Genomic DNA, 21,151 nt, shown 5'->3' with positions numbered 1-21,151 from the left:
ACAGAGACAGACAGAGACAGACAGAGACAGAGACAGACAGAGACAGACAGACTCACAGGTTTCTCGATGAGGTCGATGCAGGGCTGGAGGTCCAGGCCGAAGTCGATGAAGCTCCACTCGATGCCCTCCCTCTGGTACTCCTCCTGCTCCAGGATGAACATGGTGTGGTTGAACAGCTGCTGCAGCTTCTCGTTGGTGTAGTTGATGCACAGCTGCTCGAACGAGTTCAGCTGGGGGAGGGAGAGAGAGGGGAAAGGGAGAGAGAGGGAGAGAGGGGAGGGAGAGAGTGGGGAAAGGGGGAGAGAGGGGAGGGGTGGAGAGAGGCAGAGAGGGGGGGGGGGGAGAGAGGAAGGCAGGGAGAGGAGGCAAATAGAGGAAGGTCAGGTCAGTCTCCATGAGGACCAGGGTACTGTACATGCATCAGCAGAGCACTGCGCTCCCGCGCTCCCTCCCTCCCTCTCTCTCTACCTCTCTCCCTCCCTCCCTCCCTCTCTCTCTACCTCTCTCCCTCTCTCCCTCCCTCTCTACCTCGAAGATCTCGAAGCCGGCGATGTCCAGGATGCCGATGAAGGAGGCGCCCTGTCTCTTGGTCTTGTCCAGGGCCTTGTTGATCCTCATGACCAGCCAGCGGAACATCCTCTCGTATGTGGCCTTGGCAAGCGCCTCCACGGCAAACTCCGCTTGCTCCTGCGTCTGCGCCTTCTGGACGTAGTCCCGGCCCACCTTGATCCTGGGGGACAGGATGGCCCGCGTGAAGTCCGTCACGTTCATCCCCATCAGGTGGCTGACCTTCTGGGCAGCTGGGGGGCAGAGAGGGAGGGAGAGAGATGGAAGGAGGGAGAGAGGGAGAGAGAGATAGAAAGAGGGAGAGAGAGAGAGATGGAAGGAGGGAGAGAGAGAGATGGAAGGAGGGAGGGAGAAAGGGAGAGAGAGAGATGGAAGGAGGGAGGGAGAGAGAGAGAGAGAGAGAGAGATGGAAGGAGGGAGAGAGAGAGATGGAAGGAGGGAGAAAGGGAGAGAGAGGGAGAGAGAGAGAGAGAGAAAGGAGAGAAAGATAACTGATTAGATACCTTCAGTTGATGTTGGTGAGGTGAAGCTGTTCTGGGGTTCAGAAGGGTAGCAGACCGGGTGCTCAGTTGGACAGACCTCTTATCTACGTCTGTGTGTATGTGTGTGTTAAAGTGTGTGTCTGCATGTGTGTGTCTGTATGAGAGTGTGTGTGTGTGTGTGTGTGTTACCCGTGTCATCAGGCATGGAGGCCTGGTCAGAGTGACGTTCCTTCTTGAAGCTCATGTTTCCCAGCTGGAGCACAGAGGACACCACCTTCAGCATACCTGCAGGAGCACAGCAGCAATGGTTATACACACACACACGCACGCACGCACACACACCACGTTTAGCATACCTGCAGGAGCACAGCAGACACACACACCACCTTCAGCATCCGCCCTCCCTCCCCTTACCGATCTGCTCGTCCTCAGGGATGCCCATGATCTTCATGGCGTCCAGCGTCTCGTTGAACAGGTCCTTGTCCTGCTGGCCGGGGATGGTCAGGTTACCGTTGGACATGAAGCGGTAGTTTCCGTAGCTCTCCAGACACAGCTCCGCTTTGGGGTGGAGAGGCGGACAGACTTAAAAGACGGAACCTTCACATCCGAGGGGTGTAGCAAAGTTCCGTGCAGTAAAGGTCATCTACTCACAATACTATGTAGCGACTGCAGGCTAGCTAGCTGCTGTATAGCGACTCCAGGCTAGCTAGCTGCTACCTAGTTACTCTAGGCTTGCTAGCTGCTACCTAGCCCTTTTCAGTCCTGTAGTCGCATGCTCGCTCATGCCAGACAAGTCCTTTCACCCTCCATTCACTTCGCCGTCAAAATGGGTGTCGGCCTATTTAGGAGAGGCGCTCATATTTACAAGTGTCAGATAAACATGAAACTTCACTTACCTAAGCAAAAGGGTCTATTTAAACAAATGCTGGGTTTTGAAGCCTCGGCGCTACTATTAAATAACTTATTATGACGCGTTCTGTCCGAGTGAAATTATTTTTCCGAGCTAGTCTTCTTCTGTGGTGGTGCTTTGAAGCTTCAACCCAGCATTTGTTTAAATAGACCCTTTTGCTTAGGTAAGTGAAGTTTTATGTTTATCTGACACTTATAAATATGAGTACCTCTCCTAAATAGGCCGACACCCATTTATTTTGACGGCGAAGTGAATGGAGGGTGAAAGGACAACAGGACTGAGAAGGGCTAGCTGCTACCTAGTTACTCTAGGCTAGCTAGCTGCTACCTAGTTACTCTAGGCTAGCTAGCTGCTACCTAGTTACTGTAGACTTGCTAGCTGCAAGACAACGGCTCCAGGCTAGCTAGCAGTGTTGTGGATGCATATGCATGTATGTATGTATGTATGTTTATATGAGTATTATTATACATATTTACAGTATACATACTGTATGCCTATATTCTATATTTTACACTTACTGCATATTCCTTGGTCACTTAATATATTCGCTACACATTCTTTATTCCAAATTATGCTGTACTTTCTCATTTCTGAAATGCTCAGATTTCCTCCCACGGGGATTATTTTTGTGTACTACTCCTACTACTCATACTTCTAATACTTTTATTATTATATAACGATTATATTGAGTTATATCTATCTTTATATCTATCTAAATGATCAGATTATGTAGCTAGATTAGCAGATTAGCTAGCTACTTACAGCGCATTTTATCTCCTGCTCCAGTCAGCATGTAGTAGAAGACATGGAAGGTCCTCTCGTCTTTGGCCTGTCTAATGGCACGAGACTTCTCCAGCAGATCTGGGGGATCGTCAAGGACACACTGACACTGGAATACATGGATCTGACACAGAGTGTGTGTGTGTGTGTGTTCCCAGAAAGGTCTAAGTAGTACAAAGGATACATGTCTCAATGTTGGCACCAACGATGTATCCATTCACATCGAAGTTGATCCTTATAAACTTTCCCTGCAGAGAGAGAGAGGCCTTTTGAGATCAACAAACTACCTACAGCAAAGACACATTACTCCACACAACATACTACATACACATGAAGTGCATTCAGAAGTTACGTGTGTAACTAAGAAGCGTGTGTGTGCGTGTGTGTGTGCGTGCGAGTCTTACGAAGCGGGAAGAATTGTCGTTCTTGACTGTCTTGGCGTTTCCGAAGGCCTCCAGGATGGGGTTGGCCTGCAACAGCTGCTTCTCCAGCTCCCCCTGCAGGACACGGACGGCACAGCAGCACAGCGTCACAGCAGAACTCTGGAGGATACACCTTTAGCTCTACAGGCCCGGGCCTGGTGCTGGTCTCTGGTCCGTCAGGGTCAGTACCAGCAGGGCAGTCCTCTGGTCTCTGGTCCATCAGGGTCAATTCTGCTCAGGTCTGACTGACTGCTGAGTCAAAGTGATTCATAGTGGTACCTCTGTTTTCAGCACTGCGTGTCAATAGCCATTTATACACCAACTCTCTCACACAAACACACACATACACACACACACACACGCACGCACACACGTGACAGCTGACTTACCTCAGCTGGAGGGGACAACAGAGCAACAGCATGCAGAGAGGGTGTACATGTAAGCCTTAACCCACATAGACCACACCAACACACAAGCCTGTACCCACATAGACCACAACACACAATGCAAAACACAAGCCTGTACCCACACACAGCGCAGCGTTATTGCCAAAACCTTCCACACACAGCAACCCAGGGGTCCTTCACCTTTGACCTCTAGAACACCATGCAGAAATTACCTCTGCGAAAAACCTCTTAGAGCTGCACATTGCCTGTCTGTATCTATCATCTATCTATCTATCTATAGTGTTATGTATGTATGTAGGCATGTAGGTATCTGTGTGTGTAATGTAATGCTCTAGCTACTGTTCAGGTTTCTGGAAGCTTCTGCAACATTCTCCATAGGAGCTAGAAGATTCACGTACGCACACACACGCACACACACACACACCTGTCTGTTCAGAGATCTTCAGACAACCATTGTGAACAGGGAATGAAGAGGAAACAGTGAACAGACGCCCAGACCTCTGAACACACACACCCCACACACCACACACACACAGGGAGTGAAGTGAGTAACAAACGCTGCCTTCAGCCAGACATCACCAGTAACCTCAGACCGGACCAGCTGAAGGACACACACAGACGCACACACTTCCTGGTTCAGCCCTAATGGCTAACAGGACCTGTGACCTAGTGACCCCCTATCCCACCATAGCGGATGGCAGCAGCACAAGGAGGGGAGGGGCGGGGGAAAAGGTGTCCCAACAGTCTACAGCAGCCTCCCTGGGAGAGGAGACGAGGAGGCCACTGTAGAGTATTAGGACCTGTTCGGGGGGACGAGCGTGGGGACGTGGGGCAGGGGAGCGGAGTACCAGGGGTGATGACAGAAGCAGAGAGGGGAGGAGGAGAGGAGGACGAGAGAGGGATGGAGAGGAGGGTAACTCACATGTGACAGGATCGAGCTGGTCTGTTGATGGGAAGAGAGAAACAGATCACCTCAACACAACTGAAGGAGACGGAGACCAGACAACCTCAAGGAGACTGAGACCAAACAACCTCAACACGACTGATGAAGACGGCAATCGACGCTGAGACTGGGCTGCTTAACTACAGGACTGTCTTAAGTTTATGTGCCTCCAGTTCAGAGCTAGCAGAGCTAAGCTACAGCTAGCAGAGCAAACACACCGCTAGCAGAGCTAACCTACAGCCAGCTGAGCTAACCTACAGCTAGCGGAGCAAACAGAGCTAACAGAGCTAACCCACAGCTAGTAGAGCTAGCCTACAGCTAGCAGAACAAACAGAGCTAACCCACAGCCAGCTGAGCTAACCTACAGCTAACAGAGCTAACCTACAGCTAGTAAAGCAAACACAGCTAGCAGAGCTAAGCTACAGCTAGTAGAGCTAACCTACAGTAGTAGAGCTAACCCACAGCTATTAGAGCTAACCCACAGCTAGTAGAGCTGAACTACAGCTAGTGGAGCTAACCTACAGCTAGTAGAGCTAACCTACAGCTAGTAGAGCTAGCCCACAGCCAGTAGAGCTAACCTACAGCCAGCAGAGCTAACCTACAGCTAGAAGAGCTAACAGAGTTAGCAAAGCAAACAGAGCTAGCAGAGTTAGCAGGTGAGGTGATCTAATGTAGAACTCTGGAGTATGCAGCCGAATTATGGTGATGGCCGGTCTGTTGTATAACGTGACGTACCAGTGGCACCACTTATTCTCACACACACACAATAGTCAGCCGCACAAATCAATTAATTTCGCACGCACACACTCGCACACGCACACAGCTCCTGAGGTAGCCAGAGGACACTGGGACAGGGTGGGTCTAGTTCCTATCTGACAACAGTACCGGGAACACAGGAAACCAGGAGATGGAGAGATGAAGAGGGGGAGGGACAGGGTATGGAAAGAAAAGAAGAAGGAAAGAGAGAGGAATTCAGAGTAGAGTGTATAATAGAGCAGATCAGTAGAGTGTGTAGTAGAGTAGAGCAGTAGTGTGTAGTAGAGTAGAGCAGTAGTGTGTAGTAGAGTAGAGCAGTAGTGTGTAGTAGAGTAGAGCAGTAGTGTGTAGTAGAGTAGAGCGGTAGTGTGTAGTAGAGTAGAGCGGTAGTGTGTAGTAGAGTAGAGCGGTAGTGTGTAGTAGAGTAGAACGGTAGTGTGTAGTAGAGTAGAGCGACAGGAGGACTGACCTGGTCTTTCTTGATCTTGTGGGAGGACGCGACGTGGGCCAGGTACTGGATCACCTTCTTGGTGTTCTCAGTCTTCCCTGCACCTGACTCCCCTCTGAGACACACACACACACACAGACACGTTTCAGACACAAATCACTCTGTAGAATGTACTGGCATCTAGTGAAACAGACTTTGTAGAAATTGAACATATTATTCATACGTATGTTTTAATTAGTAAGGGGGGGGGTTAATGGGTAATGTCTCCAATGTCATCTTGACAGACACTCACGTGCAGAGGATGGACTGATCCTCACGATCTGAGGAGAGGGAGAGAGGGAGAGAGGTAGAGAGAGAGGGAGAGAGTGGGGGAGAGTGGGGGAGAGGAGAGGGAGAGGGAGAAAGAGAGGGAGAGAGAGAGAGGGGGAGAGAGCGAGGGAGAGAGAAAGGGAGAGAGAGAGAGAGAGAGAGAGGGAGAGAGAGTTAGGGTTAGGGAGTACAGCAGACCCCAGCCGCTACATGTTATCTGTTATCTCACCAGTTAGGACTATGAAACAGGAAGTACATTCATCAGACAGGAAGCCAATATCCTGCTTCTGTGGCCTGCCTTTTAGGGTGCCAGCACACTGAGCCAATCAACTCCCAACATCCACATTCTAAACTTGGCAGTTGTTGTTAGAATTCAGCTGAAAGTCCATGGCTGCGTCCTGAATCGCATACTTCTACTTTTAATTACCAGTACGTACTACAGCTGCCCCTAGAAAGTACATACGTTGCACCCAGTACACATCCACTTTGTCATAACATCGTGCCTTGAAATTTGCACATCCGTCGCAAGTACAGCACATCCGTCGCTGTCCATAAAGTGACATTCGTCTACAGCTGTCACGACTCACATGTGATGTAATTTCCGCTGCGCACAGGATTGTGGGTCAGAATAGCCAGAAAAGTCTGCTGGCTTGCATACTGCAAAATACGACCGGATGTAGTAGGCATCCTGGTATTTTTGCCACACTGCATGTGGCATACTATGTACGGAGACATACTACGTCCTTTTTGGCACACTATATAGTATGGAAGAATGCGATTCAGGTTGCATCCTCTCCAACCACCACCACTCACCAACAGACATGGCACACCAATCCAGACCGATGTTGGCATTGGTTGGGGCAGTGTGCAGACACCTTTAGCCAACACCCAATCAACCAACTCCACCTACTCTCCCATCTCACCTTACCACTCGGTACTCCCCCTCTCCCCCTCCCTCCCACCCACCCACCCCCCCCGTACTCCCCCTCCCTCCCACCCACCCACCCACCCACCCTGTACTCCCCCTCTCCCCCACCCACCCATCCAGTACTCCCCCTCTCCCCCTCCCTCCCACCCACCCATCCAGTACTCGCCCTCTCCACCCTCCCTCCCACCCAGTCCTCCCCCTCTCCTCCCCCTCCTCACCCTGCATCATGCTCCGGTAGGCGGTGTCGGTGATGGCGTAGATGTGAGGAGGCATCTCGTGTCTCTTCTTGCCCTTGTACATCTCCACGATCTCCTCGGAGTAGATGGGCAGGTTCTTATAGGGGTTGATCACCACACAGAACAGCCCTGAGTATGTCTGCAACACACACATGCACGCACGCACGCACACACACACACACACACACACACACACATGGTTAGGCTATCTGCAGGTCATCCCTCTGAGTGTGTGTGAGGGTATGTGTGAGTGTGTGTGTGAGTGTGTATGTGTGTGTGAGTGCGTGTGTGTCTGTGTGTAGTGTATTTAGTAGCATGAGAGATATCAGAGAGCATTACTCATACTTCCCCCCTCCCTCTGGCCTCAGAATACATTTCATAATCTCTCTCTCTCTGCGTCAGCCAGACTCTCTGGTCTCTCTCTCTCTCTCCTCCTGACCAGACTCTCTGGTCTCTCCCTCTCTGCCTCAGCCAGACTCTCTGGTCTCTCTCTCTCCTCCTGACCAGACTCTCTGGTCTCTCTCTCCCTCTGCGTCAGCCAGACTCTCTGGTCTCCCTCTCTCTCCTCTGTGTTCATCCTGCTCTCCTCTCCCACAGCTCTGTGCCCTGCTAATGGTCTGGGGTTGATGAGCCTCTCCTGACCCCTGACCTCTGACCACCCCCCCCACACACACACACTCACAGTACTGCGCTCTCCAGAGGACAGTGAGTGCAGAGTGTGTGTGGTGGGGGGGTGGGGTTGACTTAACCCGGTCTCTCTCTCTCTCTCTCTCTCACACACACACACACACACAGACACACCCAGACCCCCACTCAGACTCCCATACCCCCCATCCAGCCTGCTAATCATTGCCAGGAGCAGGCTGTAAGGAGCAGCAGTGAGGAGGAGGAGTGAGGAGCAGGAGTAGGGAGGAGGAGTGAAGAGGAGTAGGAGGATTAGGGAGCAGGGCTGTAGGGTTTGGGTTGGCAGGCCTCGGGCCTCCAAAGGGATAATGACATAAATCATGACTAAATGACTAGAGAACAACAAATTGGAAACTATTAGAGAACATTCCAGAACTATTTCATCTGCTGTCCCTCCCTCCCCCCTTTGGAGAGCATTGTGCTGTGTAACTTCCTGTTTACAGCCAAACTCTAAACAGAGAGGGGGAGGGAGAAAGAGTGAGTGAGTAAGTGTGTGTGTGTGTGTGTGTGTGGGGGTTGTCAACCAAGCTCTCGAGTTATTCACTATTCGAATTTCTCTTAAAAAACTGTCAGAAAATCAAATCGAATATATTATTTGAATATTGGTATTATTATATTTTGCATAGCAAATGACGCATATGCCTGTCCTGTCAGAATACCGTTATATCCACAAGAGGGCGTCAGCCCTTGTCAAGAACAAGCTTATAGAAGGTAACTTGGCAGGTGAACTAATATTTATTTTGTGTCTGATAACATTCAAGTAGGCAGACTAACCCTAACCCAGCCTATCAGGAACATGGCCAACATGGCTGCAAACAAGGGTTGTACCTTTATTAGGCTATTGCCTATATCAGACAATTTAAACGTGGCTGTTTGTCGGCCATGTTGTATATGAAGGTGGGATGTGTTTTGGCTTGTTTAGAAGACGGGTGCACCCAGCGTAAGGTAGCCTACACAGCGGTGTATCAAAGACCGCCAGCATGCGCTGCTTTTGTCCAATAGAGAAATTTAATTTTAAACATTAAGCAGAAGCCTACTAATTTTATATATACTTTTTTCCCCCTCACACAGTTGAGAGATAGTCGAAGTTTGAATATTTACCTGACAGCCCTTGTGTGTGTATGTGTGTGCTACTCACGTAGATGAGTCCGGAGTAGTATGCGTGTGTGTGTGTGTGTGTGTGTGTTACTCACGTAGATGAATCCAGAGTAGTATGCATATGTGTGTGTGTGTGTGTGTGTGTGTGTGTGTATGTATGTGTGTGTGTGTTACTCACGTAGATGAGTCCGGAGTAGTATGCGCGCGCGTGTGTGTGTGCACGTGTGTGTCGTGTGTATACACACATAGATGAGTCCGGAGTAGTATGCGTGTGTGTGTGTGTGTGTTACTCACGTAGATGAGTCCGGAGTAGTATGCGCACACGTGTGTGTGTGTGTGTGCGTGTGTATGTGTGTGTGTGTGTGTGTGCGTGCGTGGTGTGTACTCACGTAGATGAGTCCGGAGTAGTATCTCTCCTTCAGGTTGTGCAGCACCGACGCCTCGTTGAGGCAGGTGAGCTCGGCCATGTCCTCCACCTTGCTGAACTTGGGCGGGTTCATCTTCTGGATGTCGTCCTTGTTGACCTTCACCTTCTTCCCCGAGTCGGCCAGCTCCACCAGGCACTCCTCCCCGCGCTCCTCCTTCACGCTGCCCGCCTCGAAGCCCAGCCGCTCCGACGGGACCCACACCAGCTTCTTGGTGGCCCAGTCGGCCTGCGCCAGCGGGTTGGTCACCATGTTGCGGTCCACGTACAGAAACTTGTCTGCGTCCGACATGGTTGCTGTGAGGGGGAGGGAGAGAGAGAGAGAGAGGGAAAGAGAGAGAGAGAGAGGGACGGAGAGAGAGAGAGAGGGAGAGAGAGGGGGGGGGGGAGAGGGAGAGAGAGAGAGAGAGGGAGACAGAGGAGGGAGACAGAGAGAGGGAGAGAGAGAGGGAGAGAGAGAGAGAGGGGGGGGAGAAAGAGAGAGAGGGAGGTTTGTTAGAGAGCTGTCTGACCAGGTGCTCTGACCCCAGAGGAACACAGAGGTCTCGCTGCACAGGCTAGGTCGGGTCAGGTCAACGCTTCACACGGCATCCGCCTGCTCGTCTATCTGTCCGTCCGCCGGTCTGTCCGTCCCTACACTGGAGAGGGTCCCATCTTCCACCCCCAGCACCCCCTTCCAGCACCATCAGCATCACAACAACACTGCTTGTTCTCCAGGAACGCAGAGCAGTTTTCCCACCATAGCGGAATGTGCCTTTACTCCCAGAGGGACCCGTACAAAGAGGCTGTTACGACCGCTGGAGGGTCGGCTGGCGGGGGGAGAGGTTTTGTGTTTACATGTGCGATGTAGCACATCAGCCAACAACACTGATGACCCGACCCCTCCCCTCCTCTCCTCTCCTCTGCTCCTCTAATCCTCTCCCCTCCCCTCCCCTCCCCTCATCCTCTCCCCTCCTCCTCCTCCTCTCCTCAGGGTCAGTGTGGAGCTACGCTAGACCTCCAGGAGGATGGCCTGGTTGTTACACAGCTGGCGTAGGGCCTGCTGGACCCTGGACCGGTCAGCTCTGACCGGGAATGGGAGTGGATGATTGCTGGGAGTCGGAGGCAGTGTGAGGGTCCCAGTGTGAGGGTCCCGGGGCTGAGCTGAGGGTCCCGATGTGAGGGTCCCAGTGTGAGGGTCCCAGTGTGAGGGTCCCGGTGTGAGGGTCCCGGGGCTGAGCTGAGGGTCCCGATGTGAGGGTCCCAGTGTGAGGGTCCCAGTGTGAGGGTCCCGGTGTGAGGGTCCCGGGGCTGAGCTGAGGGTCCCGATGTGAGGGTCCCAGTGTGAGGGTCCCAGTGTGAGGGTCCCGGTGTGAGGGTCCCAGTGTGAGGGTCCCAGTGTGAGGGTCCCGGGGCTGAGCTGTGCTCCAGCTGGCCGGAGGGACAGACGGACGGGGCTGCAAGTCCTCCAGCTTCCTTCCGTGACCTCCTGTCACGGCCAGGTCAGAGGTCACGCTGGAGTCCGTCCCTGACTGTGGGATGTAGACTGCCCCCCAGGGAATAAACTGTTACTAAACTATTCCAATACAAACTCAAACAACAAACAACTCATAGGATGAGAGATGGGGGAGGGAGAGAGAGGGGGGGGGGAGAAAGAAGGGGGGGAGAAAGAGGGAGAAAGAAAGTGAGAAGAGAGAGAGAGAGAAGGGGGGGGGGGGGGGGGGTTATTACCAGTCCCATCATTAACCCTGCTCTGGGACACGGTCTTCTCACGACCGCCTTCCTCAAACGCACGCACACACACGCACGCACACACACACACCACCATCATCATCACTACTACACACTCACCACAATCAGAGCTCTACTACAGCTGACTTCCATCACCCCTCCTTCCTTCTGGAGGATATGGGGAGCCCCACAAAGCAGTCTCTCCCTCTCTCTCTCTCCCTCTCCTCAGCCCCCCCCCCCTCCTCCTCCTCCTCTGTTTATTCAGTCCTCCATGGTCACATTCCTCCAGCTCCCCTCTTCATCACAATGGCAGAGAGCAAAGGCATTCCACACATTCTGTCCGCTGTCCTCCACCCCCCCCAAAATCCCACATCCCCATCTCCCTCTCGTCCTTCTCCTCCCCATCTCCCTCTCTTCCTCCTGTCCTTCTCCCTCTCCCCCACCCCTCACCAGGTCAGCTCTGCCCCTGCGGGGTAAGACTCTCAAGGTAGATGGGTGTCACCTAGATCTGCCACCAGAGCCAGGCTGGGTACAGACTAGGGAGAGAGGCGCCCATCTGGATTTTTGGGGCCGATACCAATCATGGATTATTTTCCTCAGGATCGGTCGACACCGATCCGATTTATGAAACAAACAAAAAAAAGACTTTTCTTAGATTGGTCTTACCCATATTATTGTATCGATATGATGACACTGTCTTTGCTTGCATACGCCAGGTGAGTAAAAAAAAAAAAGTAGAATTGTTTTCCATGACCTTGATTTTGAAATTCCTTTAAAGAAAGCTACTGGACAGGTTTCATTCCACACTGCTTGAAGAGCAGCTGGTAGTTTACCTTGTCCTAATAAAAATGTCCATAAAAATGTCCAAACTACAGCTATTCAGATATTTCGTTAGCAGGTGATTAGCAGCAGCAGCTTTGGAGAGACTTGTATCACACTGTATGAAGAGATCCCGGGAGAAAACGCTCGCAGTGGAAGGATGGTGGACATTGTTGACATAACTCCACGTTACATCGAGCAGGTTCTGTAGAACAGCTAGACTAGAGGAACAGCTGGACTAGATTTTGTATCTGCGCCGTTTTCTGTATTGCATTTGGCACTGTCATGTCTTTGCATTGTCCTGTACTGTCCTGTACCTTGTCCCCTGTCGTCTCAGCACATGCCATTACCTTAGACAAATGCGTGAACCATATACATGGCCAATAAAACAGATCTTGAACGTTGAACAGCTACAGGAACACAGCTTGCCAGGACTATTTCTATCACAGCAGTGTTCACAGAACAGAGATGTAATCCTGTTCTCGTCTTGAAACAGTCAGAGTAAGAAAGCAACCCAAACACACACCCCCTCTCCTAGCACTGATCCCACACATTCTCAGCTAAGGGCGTGTGTGTGGGTGTGTGCGTGTGTGTGCATGCGTTTTAAATGAAGAGAGTTGTGAAGCCAAGAGCATGAAAGCAACATGTCAAACAGCTTTGTCGTACAGACTGTTCGTTCCTGGACCATCTGTTGTTGAGCTGAGGCTGGGAGCCAGGGGGCAGAGCTGGGAGCCAGGGGGCGGAGCTTAGAACAGAGGAGTCTGGAAATGGTTACTGTATGAGTCTACTCTGTCTACCTGTGTGGAGTCTACCAGTGTTGGGACTACCTGTCTACCTGTGTTGAGTCAACCTGTCAACCTGTGCTGTGTCTACTTGTGCCGTGTCTACCTGTGCTGGGTCTACCTGTGCTGTGTCTACTTGTGCTGAGTCTACCTGTGCTGGGTCTACCTGTGCTGGGTCTACCTGTGCTCAGGGACGGACTGGGACAAAAAATCGGCCCTGGCATTTTTGGCCCAGACCGGCCCACCACAATCGGCCGGACCCAGGGCTGGACTGGGTGAATATTTCCTACCGGGAAATGTAGCCCCAGTCAGGCCACTAGCCGAGCCGACGCGGTGAGATGGAACACCTTCAGTTTCGTTTTGTTGACGGGGGGTGGGGGGTGGGGGGGGGGGGGGGGGGGTGCTGCTGCGCGATTTGTTGACGGGGGGGGGGGGGGGGGGGTGCTTCGCGATTTGTTGACGGGGGGGGGGGGGGGGGGGGGGGGGGTGCTGCTGCGCGATTTGTTGACGGGGGGACAGGCCAGCTGGCTCTCTAACAGCCCAGTGTCAGCTGTCCCTGCTCTATGGGCCGTTCGTTAGCTCTTTTTTTTTTTAGATCGGCCCACAAGTAGGTCCGGCCCACCGGGCATTTGCCCGGTACGCCACATGGCCAGTCCGGCCCTGCCTGTGCTGGGTCTACCTGTGCTGGGTCTACCTGTGCCGAGTCTACCTGTGCTGGGTCTACCTGTGCCGAGTCTACCTGTGCTGGGTCTACCTGTCTACCTGTGTTGAGTCTGCCCGTCTACCTGTGCTGAGTCTACCCGTGCTGAGTCTACTTGTGTTGTGTTGAGTCTACCCGTGCTGAGTCTACCCGTGTTGAGTCTATGAGTCTACCCGTGTTGAGTCTACCAGTCTACCTGTGTTGAGTCTACCAGTCTACCTGTGTTGAGTCTACCTGTGTTGAGTCTACCCGTCTACCCATGTTGGGTCTACCCGTCTACCTGTGTTGAGTCTACCTGTGTTGGGTCTAGCGGTGTGTGTGGAGGGTGAGGGTTAGTGTGGCCTGGCCCTGTTTTGGCTTGACACACAGTGTTATGATCACTGTATTGAGGTCTCTCTGCTCTCCAATCCTCCTCCTGTCTCTAGACATGTCTCTCTCGACAGCTTTTCCCTCTCTCTCTCCCCTGGCCCCAACCTTTCCAGCTGCAGGTCATTCCTGGTGTGTGTGTATGTGTGTGTGTGTGTGTGTGCGCGCTGCTCTGACAACCTCAGCTGTATAAACAACCGTGTATCAGCTCTGAGATGACAGACTGACCCACAGCTCCAGTCAGCCGTGTCTAACTGCACCTCCTCGCACCTCCTCAAACTCCTCCTGCTCAGTCCTGAGAGTCAGTCTGACTGGACGACTGGTGATCAATAACCAGGCCCACGGGCCGATCAGGTGATCAATGACCAGGCCGATCAGGTGATCGATAACCAGGCCCACGGGCCGATCAAGTGATCAATAACCAGGCCCACAGGATGATCAGGTGATCAATGACCACGCCCACAGGATGACCAGGTTGAGAGACCCCGGCATCATCAGAGACCAGTGACAGAACGAGGGGACAGGAAGCACTAGTAGAGAGGGAGGAGAAAGTCAGAGAATGAAGTGTCCTTACGAGCCCTCCCTCCATCCTTCTCTCTCCCCCATCACTCCTTCTCTCCATCATCCCTCCAACCCTAAGCCCGGCTCCGGCAGCAAGCAGCAGCAGGACCGTGGTCAGTCAATACGCTCTCCATCCCTCTTTCTCTCCGTGCCTCTGCTGTAACGATCCCTCTCTTCTTGTCCTCCACCCAGGATGGTTAGTCCAGTCTGTCCTCAACTATGTGTATTCGTCTCTCCATCAACCTAGCTCTGTCTCTACGCTCAGCCTAACCTCCCGTTCCCCTCAATCTCTCACTACAGTGTGTGTGTGTGTGTGTGTGTGTGTGTGTAAGAGAGAGTCAAACAGGGTCAGAGCAGGCAAGAAAGGCGGAAGGACTGTATTTGTATTTGCATGTGGTCTCTGACTACAACAGAGGGAGAGAGGGTGGAGAGCGAGGGGGGAAGGGAGGGAGGGAGGTAGGAGAGAGCGGGAGGGAGAGAGGGGGAGGTAGGAGAGAGAGGGAGGGAGGTAGGAGAGAGAGGGGGGGAGAGAAGGGGAGATAGGAGAGAGAGGGAGGGAGGTAGGAGAGAGAGGGGGGAAGAGAGGGGGAGGAAATGACAAAGAGGGAAAACTATTTTGCCATTTGTGGAACTTGTTGTGTGAATTGTGTCGGAGTGCCAGAACAGAGCAGATGGGGGCGGGGGGGGGGGGGGGGGGGGAGAGAGAGAGAGAGAGAGAGACAGACAGAGAGAGAGAGATAAAGAGAGAGGCAATAAACTACCCAGGTCTGGAAGTCCACCACAGCGTGACAGTCTCCACACCACCAAGCTCACATTCCTCAGAGATGCTCAAAGATCCCTCAGCTCTCCTCAGATAGTGCTCAAGTTAACCCTCTCTCTAAATCTCTCTCTCTCTCTCTCTCTCTAAATCTCTATCTAAATCTCTATCTCTCTATATCAATGGTTCACCCCAGGTTCACTGTGGATGGATGCAAAAGACTAAAATAAAATAAAAGCGATCATCCATTCTACTCAAATAAAATATCATTCAAGAGACCATCTATTATAGGCCCAATTATGTATGCTGTGTTGACTTCGGAATAATTACAGGGGCAGTTGACAGCCGAAGGTGAGCGTTATTCTGACTGACAAGTTAATGATACACACAGACAGGCTGTAGCCCTGAGGCGCGAGAACGCAGCTCACAGGGTCACGCGCCAGGCCGCGTTCTGGGGTCACGGAACAGCAGCCTGGACAACAGACCTGAAACAATAGATCTATCTATCGATCTAGAGCCAACATACCAGCAGGTGTTCTATGTGTTCTAACTAGCAGGTCTGTGTTCTAATGGTGCGTTTGTTTGTGGTCGGAGGTGGCAAGTCGCAAGTGGCAAAATACCTACCTCCGACCTGTGTGCTTTAAATGACATTACCTGGATATGTTACCTAGCTAGCTAACACGTTAGCCTAAAGATTGGCTAGCTAGCTAACACGTTAGCCTAAAGATTGGCTGTAACGTTAGCTAGATGACGTAACTAACATAACGTAACTGTGTTCTAACTAACATACTAGCAGGTCCGTGTTCTAACATACTAGCAGGTCTGTGTTCTAACTAACATACCAGCAAGTCTGTGTTCTAACATACTAGCAGGTCTGTGTTCTAACATACTAGCAGGTCCGTGTTCTAACATACTAGCAGGTCTGTGTTCTAACTAACATACCAGCAAGTCTGTGTTCTAACATACTAGCAGGTCTGTGTTCTAACATACTAGCAGGTCCGTGTTCTAACTAACATACCAGCAAGTCTGTGTTCTAACTAACATACCAGCAAGTCTGTGTTCTAACATACTAGCAGGTCTGTGTTCTCACTAACATACTAGCAGGTCCGTGTTCTCACTAACATACTAGCAGGTCCGTGTTGTCACTAACATACTAGCAGGTCCGTGTTCTAACATACTAGCAGGTCCGTGTTCTAACATACTAGCAGGTCCGTGTTCTAACATACTAGCAGGTCCGTGTTCTAACATACTAGCAGGTCCGTGTTCTAACATACTAGCAGGTCCGTGTTCTAACATACTAGCAGGTCCGTGTTCTAACATACTAGCAGGTCCGTGTACTAACATACTAGCAGGTCCGTGTTCTAACATACTAGCAGGTCCGTGTTCTAACATACTAGCAGGTCCGTGTTCTAACATACTAGCAGGTCCGTGTTCTAACATACTAGCAGGTCCGTGTTCTAACATACTAGCAGGTCTGTGTTCTAACATACTAGCAGGCCCGTGTTCTTACATACTAGCAGGTCTGTGTTCTCACTGACACAGCAGTTCTGTTCCAACAGGCCCAGTCAAACGATCGGTTGTTGACTTGTGAACTAGTCCAACCACCTTGCATATTAGATGATGGTTGCGTAAGCAAGGTAACGGCTGGCAGAGAAGAGGGCGACACGCCCCTGCTCCTCTCCGCCCCTCCTAAATCACTGACCCCCGCGTTCACTTCCTGGATGATGAACAGAGTTTGTTTCACACTGATCTCATCCTCCCCCTGTCTATCTGTCTCTACCCATCTGGTCTTATCAGCCCTCTCAATCACACACGGAGAACGGAGGGGTTAAAGTTCACAGAGTGTAAACTGGGTCTGAGCTCATTTTGTTGGGCAATAGCCCAACTACCCCTACACAAAACACACACTAAAGCCACACACACACACACACACACACAGAGAGAGAGAGAGAGAGAACACACACACAGAGAGAGAGAGAGAGAGTACAGGTGTGCAGGTCACATACCCAGCCCTGAACAAAGTCTAGTCTCCAACACACTTTACAACGCAGACTTCCTCCTGGGGCTGAGCCTCCCTGGCACTGTGGATCTGAGCCTGTCCCCCCCCCAGCTCTGGGGGGCTCTGAGCCTGTATAAGAGCTAGGAGATCTACAGTACTGGACTAAACTACTGGGTAGCACCAAACTACCAGGTTAATAGTGTCAGAACCAAACAGGATATTACATCATCTGGTTGGATTTCAAAATCAGGCATGATCTCTGCCGCCATGGGGGGGGGGCTGTTTGTTTAGACCCCTTCGGGGAGGGGAACAGTCATTTCCTGGTATTGTTCACTGAACAGAGCCTCCAGGTGCTCCCTGGGAGGGGAGGACACAAACAGACTAACTAATGAGAGAGAGAGAGAGAAAGAGAGAGAGAACGGGAAAGAGGAAGAAGAGTAACGATTTAAGAGGAAGAGGAGTAATCAGAGTTAAGAGACAAACAGTGGCGGCACTGATCCAGCCGCAAACTCCCCAGAGGCCTGCCAACTCCACAGATCAGATTGACCCAATTTATTCACGTCGTTCAACCTCCGATTGAATATCGGTCGCAACGCAGGAGCCGAGGGTGTAGGGGTGTGGTGTTGAGGGTGGAAGGGGCGCGGTGTTGAGGGACTGACTGGGGAAGATGAGGGTGAAGGGGTGTGGTGTTGACTGACATGTGGTGTGGCGTTGAGGGACTGACTGGCCTCAGAGGATATGAACCAGGACAGGTCTAGACAGCAGACAGCCCAGCTAGGTCAGGTAACTGGGATGGATAGCAGGCCAGGGTCAGGGTTAGGGTACAGGACAGGGTTGGATAGCAGACAGTCCAGCTAGGTCACTAAGGTCAGACATCCAGTCTGTTAATGTGCTCTATCGCTTCTGTCTGCAGGAGGAGGAGTAGAAGGGGGGGCGGGGGGGGTCTGTGTGATCATCGTCATGTGCTTGGGTACAGGGCCACTCATCTGTAAGGACAAGCATTCTGAAGAAAAACCAGACTGGGAATTTAGGGTCACTGGTACAACTGCTTTTAACACTAGAATAGGTGAGGGTGAGTCAAGTGACACATGCAACTACATTAAAAAATAATTCTCTGCAACCGTTCCAAGTTACAGCGCCCTGCTTTCATGAATTTTCCTAGATATGTGCATTTTACGTGTCAGTGTTTTTGAAACTTCGAAATCCCACCAGGAAAAGGTAGTTTGGTCAATTTTTTCGTTTGGTGTTAATTGATTGAAAAATGTGATGAGATATGTTTATTCATTTTTACCGGTTTTGTTTGCTTTTCTTCATAATTGAACATTAACTTCAGCAGCTGTGTACTCAGTCAGTTGCCAATCAATCGATTTAGTCATTGTAATCCTCAGCGGAGGTTGGGTATGGTTGCCAACAGCGATGTCTCCGATTCGTGGAGCTTGCGTTGGATTGTGGGTAACGTAGTTCTCTCTGTATGAAGTGTTGGTTTCAGAGGACAGAATTAAACATATTTTTAAAAATTCAATTTTTTAGATAAAATTCTAAAGAAAATCACACTACATCTTGGATACGTGGCTAATGTTGTCACTTTTTATGAGGATGATCAGACATTGATTTGGCGAGAATTAATAGGAACTGTATACAGAACTGTTAACAGTAAAACTTTTTGATGTGCTGTGGGCTCAATTTTTCATATTTCAAAAATCTGTGAGGATCGTTTGGTAAGGACAGTCTGAAGATACAGTATATCAATTTTGGTGTCAATTGAACAAAAAATGTGGGAGGCTATAGGTTTGATAGGTTTTACAGTTTATGAAGAAATCAGAGTGATGGACTTCAAATTTTTTTTTTCAAGTTTTACAGTGATAGCACCTATGGCTGATTTGTTATGATTTTTTAAAGTTTTAAACTTTAGACTGTTGTTGTAGCGCCACCTTCAGGTTTATTGACCTACAATGCAGGTTGAGGACTTTGGCTATAGTACTGGAGCTATGTGCAAATTTTGGTCATTTTTTGTCCACGGGAAGTTAGACTTCAGTGGAAGATGGAGAATAATAATAATAATAGTAATAATAATATAGGCAAATACAATAGGGTTCCGGCAGCTACGCTGCCTGGCCCCTAATAAGTGCAATCCATTTACCATTTAGTACTGTTCTATCCTGTAGTACGGTTCTATCCTGTAGTACTGTCCTATCCTGTAGTACCGTTCCATCCTGTAGTACCGTTCTATCCTGTAGTACTGCTCGGGCATTGGAGGAACTAGATGTGACAAACTTTCGGTTCCAGGTGGAGCAGGAGTGAACTGTCTGCGCACGCGCGCACGCACGCACGCACGCAGAAGCCAAGTAGCCTACTGAGTTTCCTGGTCTGTGTGAGGGACATGTTACCACTCCCCGTCAAGGACTCAAGGGTATATGGATGCACTGAAGTGCATAACCACTTCTTTGTCATAGCCACAGACAGCACACCCACCTATACTATGCCTGGGAACTACTACACAGCCATGCGCGAGCACCCGCCAGCCCACACCTGTCTGGCACCGCGCCCGCGCGCTCGAGGACCCAGGCATCATTTGCCGAAACTTCACAGGCCCGGCGGTTGAGATGATCTAAATCAAGAGAGGCAAGCGCACGCACGCATTCCGGTGAGCCGGTTTCCTCCCCCGGGCTCCAACGGATCTATCGATCTACACTCCCAGCAGCAGCTCCAGAACAACAGTCCTCATCCGGACAACCCGGTGTAGACGCACCGGTGACTTGGCACAGGCGTGCTGTGTCATACGTGCACGGAGCTAACTAGATCACTGCTGGGAAAGTGAATCAGTTTAGTCTAATTAGCTACAAAAACTCGAGTCATAGTCGTTCAGTGTACCAAAGTGTACCCAGACTAACTGAATGGAGCAGACATGGTGCTGGGCGATCTGAATGGGTGATGCAGACTACGGGAGGAGCGCATACCGCTTCAGGGATGACGCAAATCGGTCAATGGAAGAATGAGAGCGCGGCCCGCAGCGGGCCCGCTGAGTGACGTAATGCCGTGCGCCAACATCGCTCCCCGGCTCGCGGCCCGCACACGGCGAATCCAGCAGCGCGGACAGTTATTTAAACCACGACTATAGAGACACTTTCAAAAGTCTTTAACAGCTACACACGCTGTTGTGATTAATTTCACCCTCGTCTCCTTGTAGTTCATTCCCTCTCTTTCTGCCACTCATTCAAGCGAATCACTTCCTGTAGCCAGTTAGCTGGTTTCGGCCCGGAGCCGCTGTCTGTGATCTAGGATCATGTCGACTGCACGGCAGACAGACACCGTGCACGGTACAGCCAAACACATGTCAATCACGGCGGCGGCGACCGTGGGAAGAGAAGGGGTAACATTTACATTTGCGAGTTGAAAAGTTTAGGCTGGTTGAATCTGGGTTAGCGAGGTCCCACCCAGCGAGGTGATGAAGTCGCACTCGTCCTTCCTGGTCGGGAAAGTTACACTAGCTCGTGGCGGCGGGGCTGCTACTAGCGAAATAACGGGTAGGATCAAGACAAATGAACAACAAGAACCGGCAGATAAATGTAATATTTACCTGCTGAGAAGATGCAGACGCTTTGAACGGTGGCTAGACTACAACCGGTGTCTCAGTCGTCGGTTTCCGTGCAGGCGCCGTGAAACAAACTCCTTTTCAGTCGACGGCAGCCTTCTCAAAGAGCTAGGATCAAACTGCAGTGTTCGCTTCCTCCCTCTTTCTCTCCCTCCCTTACTCTTTAGTTTTTTTCTCTTTCTTTCTTTCGCTCTCTCCTTCCCTCTAGTTCAACTCTCTCTCTTTGCTCGTCACCCGGGCGCGGTCCAAGGAGGCGAGGCTTGCAGGAATGTGCCCGCCTCCCAGCCTCTCTCAGCCAGTCAGATCAGCACCACGACCCTCTCCGCCAATCAGGGTGTCCCGGGGCGTGGTCTGGTGGAGATGTTGGTGCCACAGGGCAAAAACTGAACTTGAAATAGTTGAGGGGAGGAGGAGAGGAGGAGGGTGATAATCTGCTTGTTAATGGCAGTGGTATGTGCGCAGTAAGGACTT

General features: G+C 51.1%; 1 protein-coding gene across 3 annotated transcripts in view; it reads right to left on the bottom strand.

The window, feature by feature from the left end:
• Positions 1-20,859, bottom strand: part of myh9b (myosin, heavy chain 9b, non-muscle) — a 39,642-nt gene extending 18,783 nt beyond the window's left edge. The window contains exons 1-13 of one of the 3 annotated variants that reach the window (XM_084448820.1): positions 20,666-20,859; positions 9,360-9,691; positions 7,171-7,327; positions 6,008-6,035; positions 5,737-5,830; positions 4,491-4,511; positions 3,144-3,236; positions 2,924-2,987; positions 2,722-2,820; positions 1,464-1,607; positions 1,239-1,334; positions 529-800; positions 57-230 (exon numbers count right to left, since the gene is read on the bottom strand). In XM_084448820.1, coding sequence (XP_084304946.1) covers positions 57-230; positions 529-800; positions 1,239-1,334; positions 1,464-1,607; positions 2,722-2,820; positions 2,924-2,987; positions 3,144-3,236; positions 4,491-4,511; positions 5,737-5,830; positions 6,008-6,035; positions 7,171-7,327; positions 9,360-9,686 — 1,569 coding nt within the window. In that variant the 5' untranslated portion in view covers positions 9,687-9,691; positions 20,666-20,859. Of the gene's footprint in view, positions 1-56; positions 231-528; positions 801-1,238; positions 1,335-1,463; positions 1,608-2,721; positions 2,821-2,923; positions 2,988-3,143; positions 3,237-4,490; positions 4,512-5,736; positions 5,831-6,007; positions 6,036-7,170; positions 7,328-9,010; positions 9,024-9,359; positions 9,692-20,665 lie in introns of those variants that run through there. The other 2 variants (XM_084448821.1, XM_084448822.1) reach the window with 2 other exon arrangements.
• Positions 20,860-21,151: the final 292 nt, after the last annotated feature.

The sequence above is a fragment of the Borostomias antarcticus genome, assembly GCF_949987555.1.
Source record: "Borostomias antarcticus genome assembly, chromosome: 14".
NCBI lineage: Eukaryota > Metazoa > Chordata > Actinopteri > Stomiiformes > Stomiidae > Borostomias > Borostomias antarcticus.
This window is presented reverse-complemented; position numbering and strand designations above follow the sequence as displayed.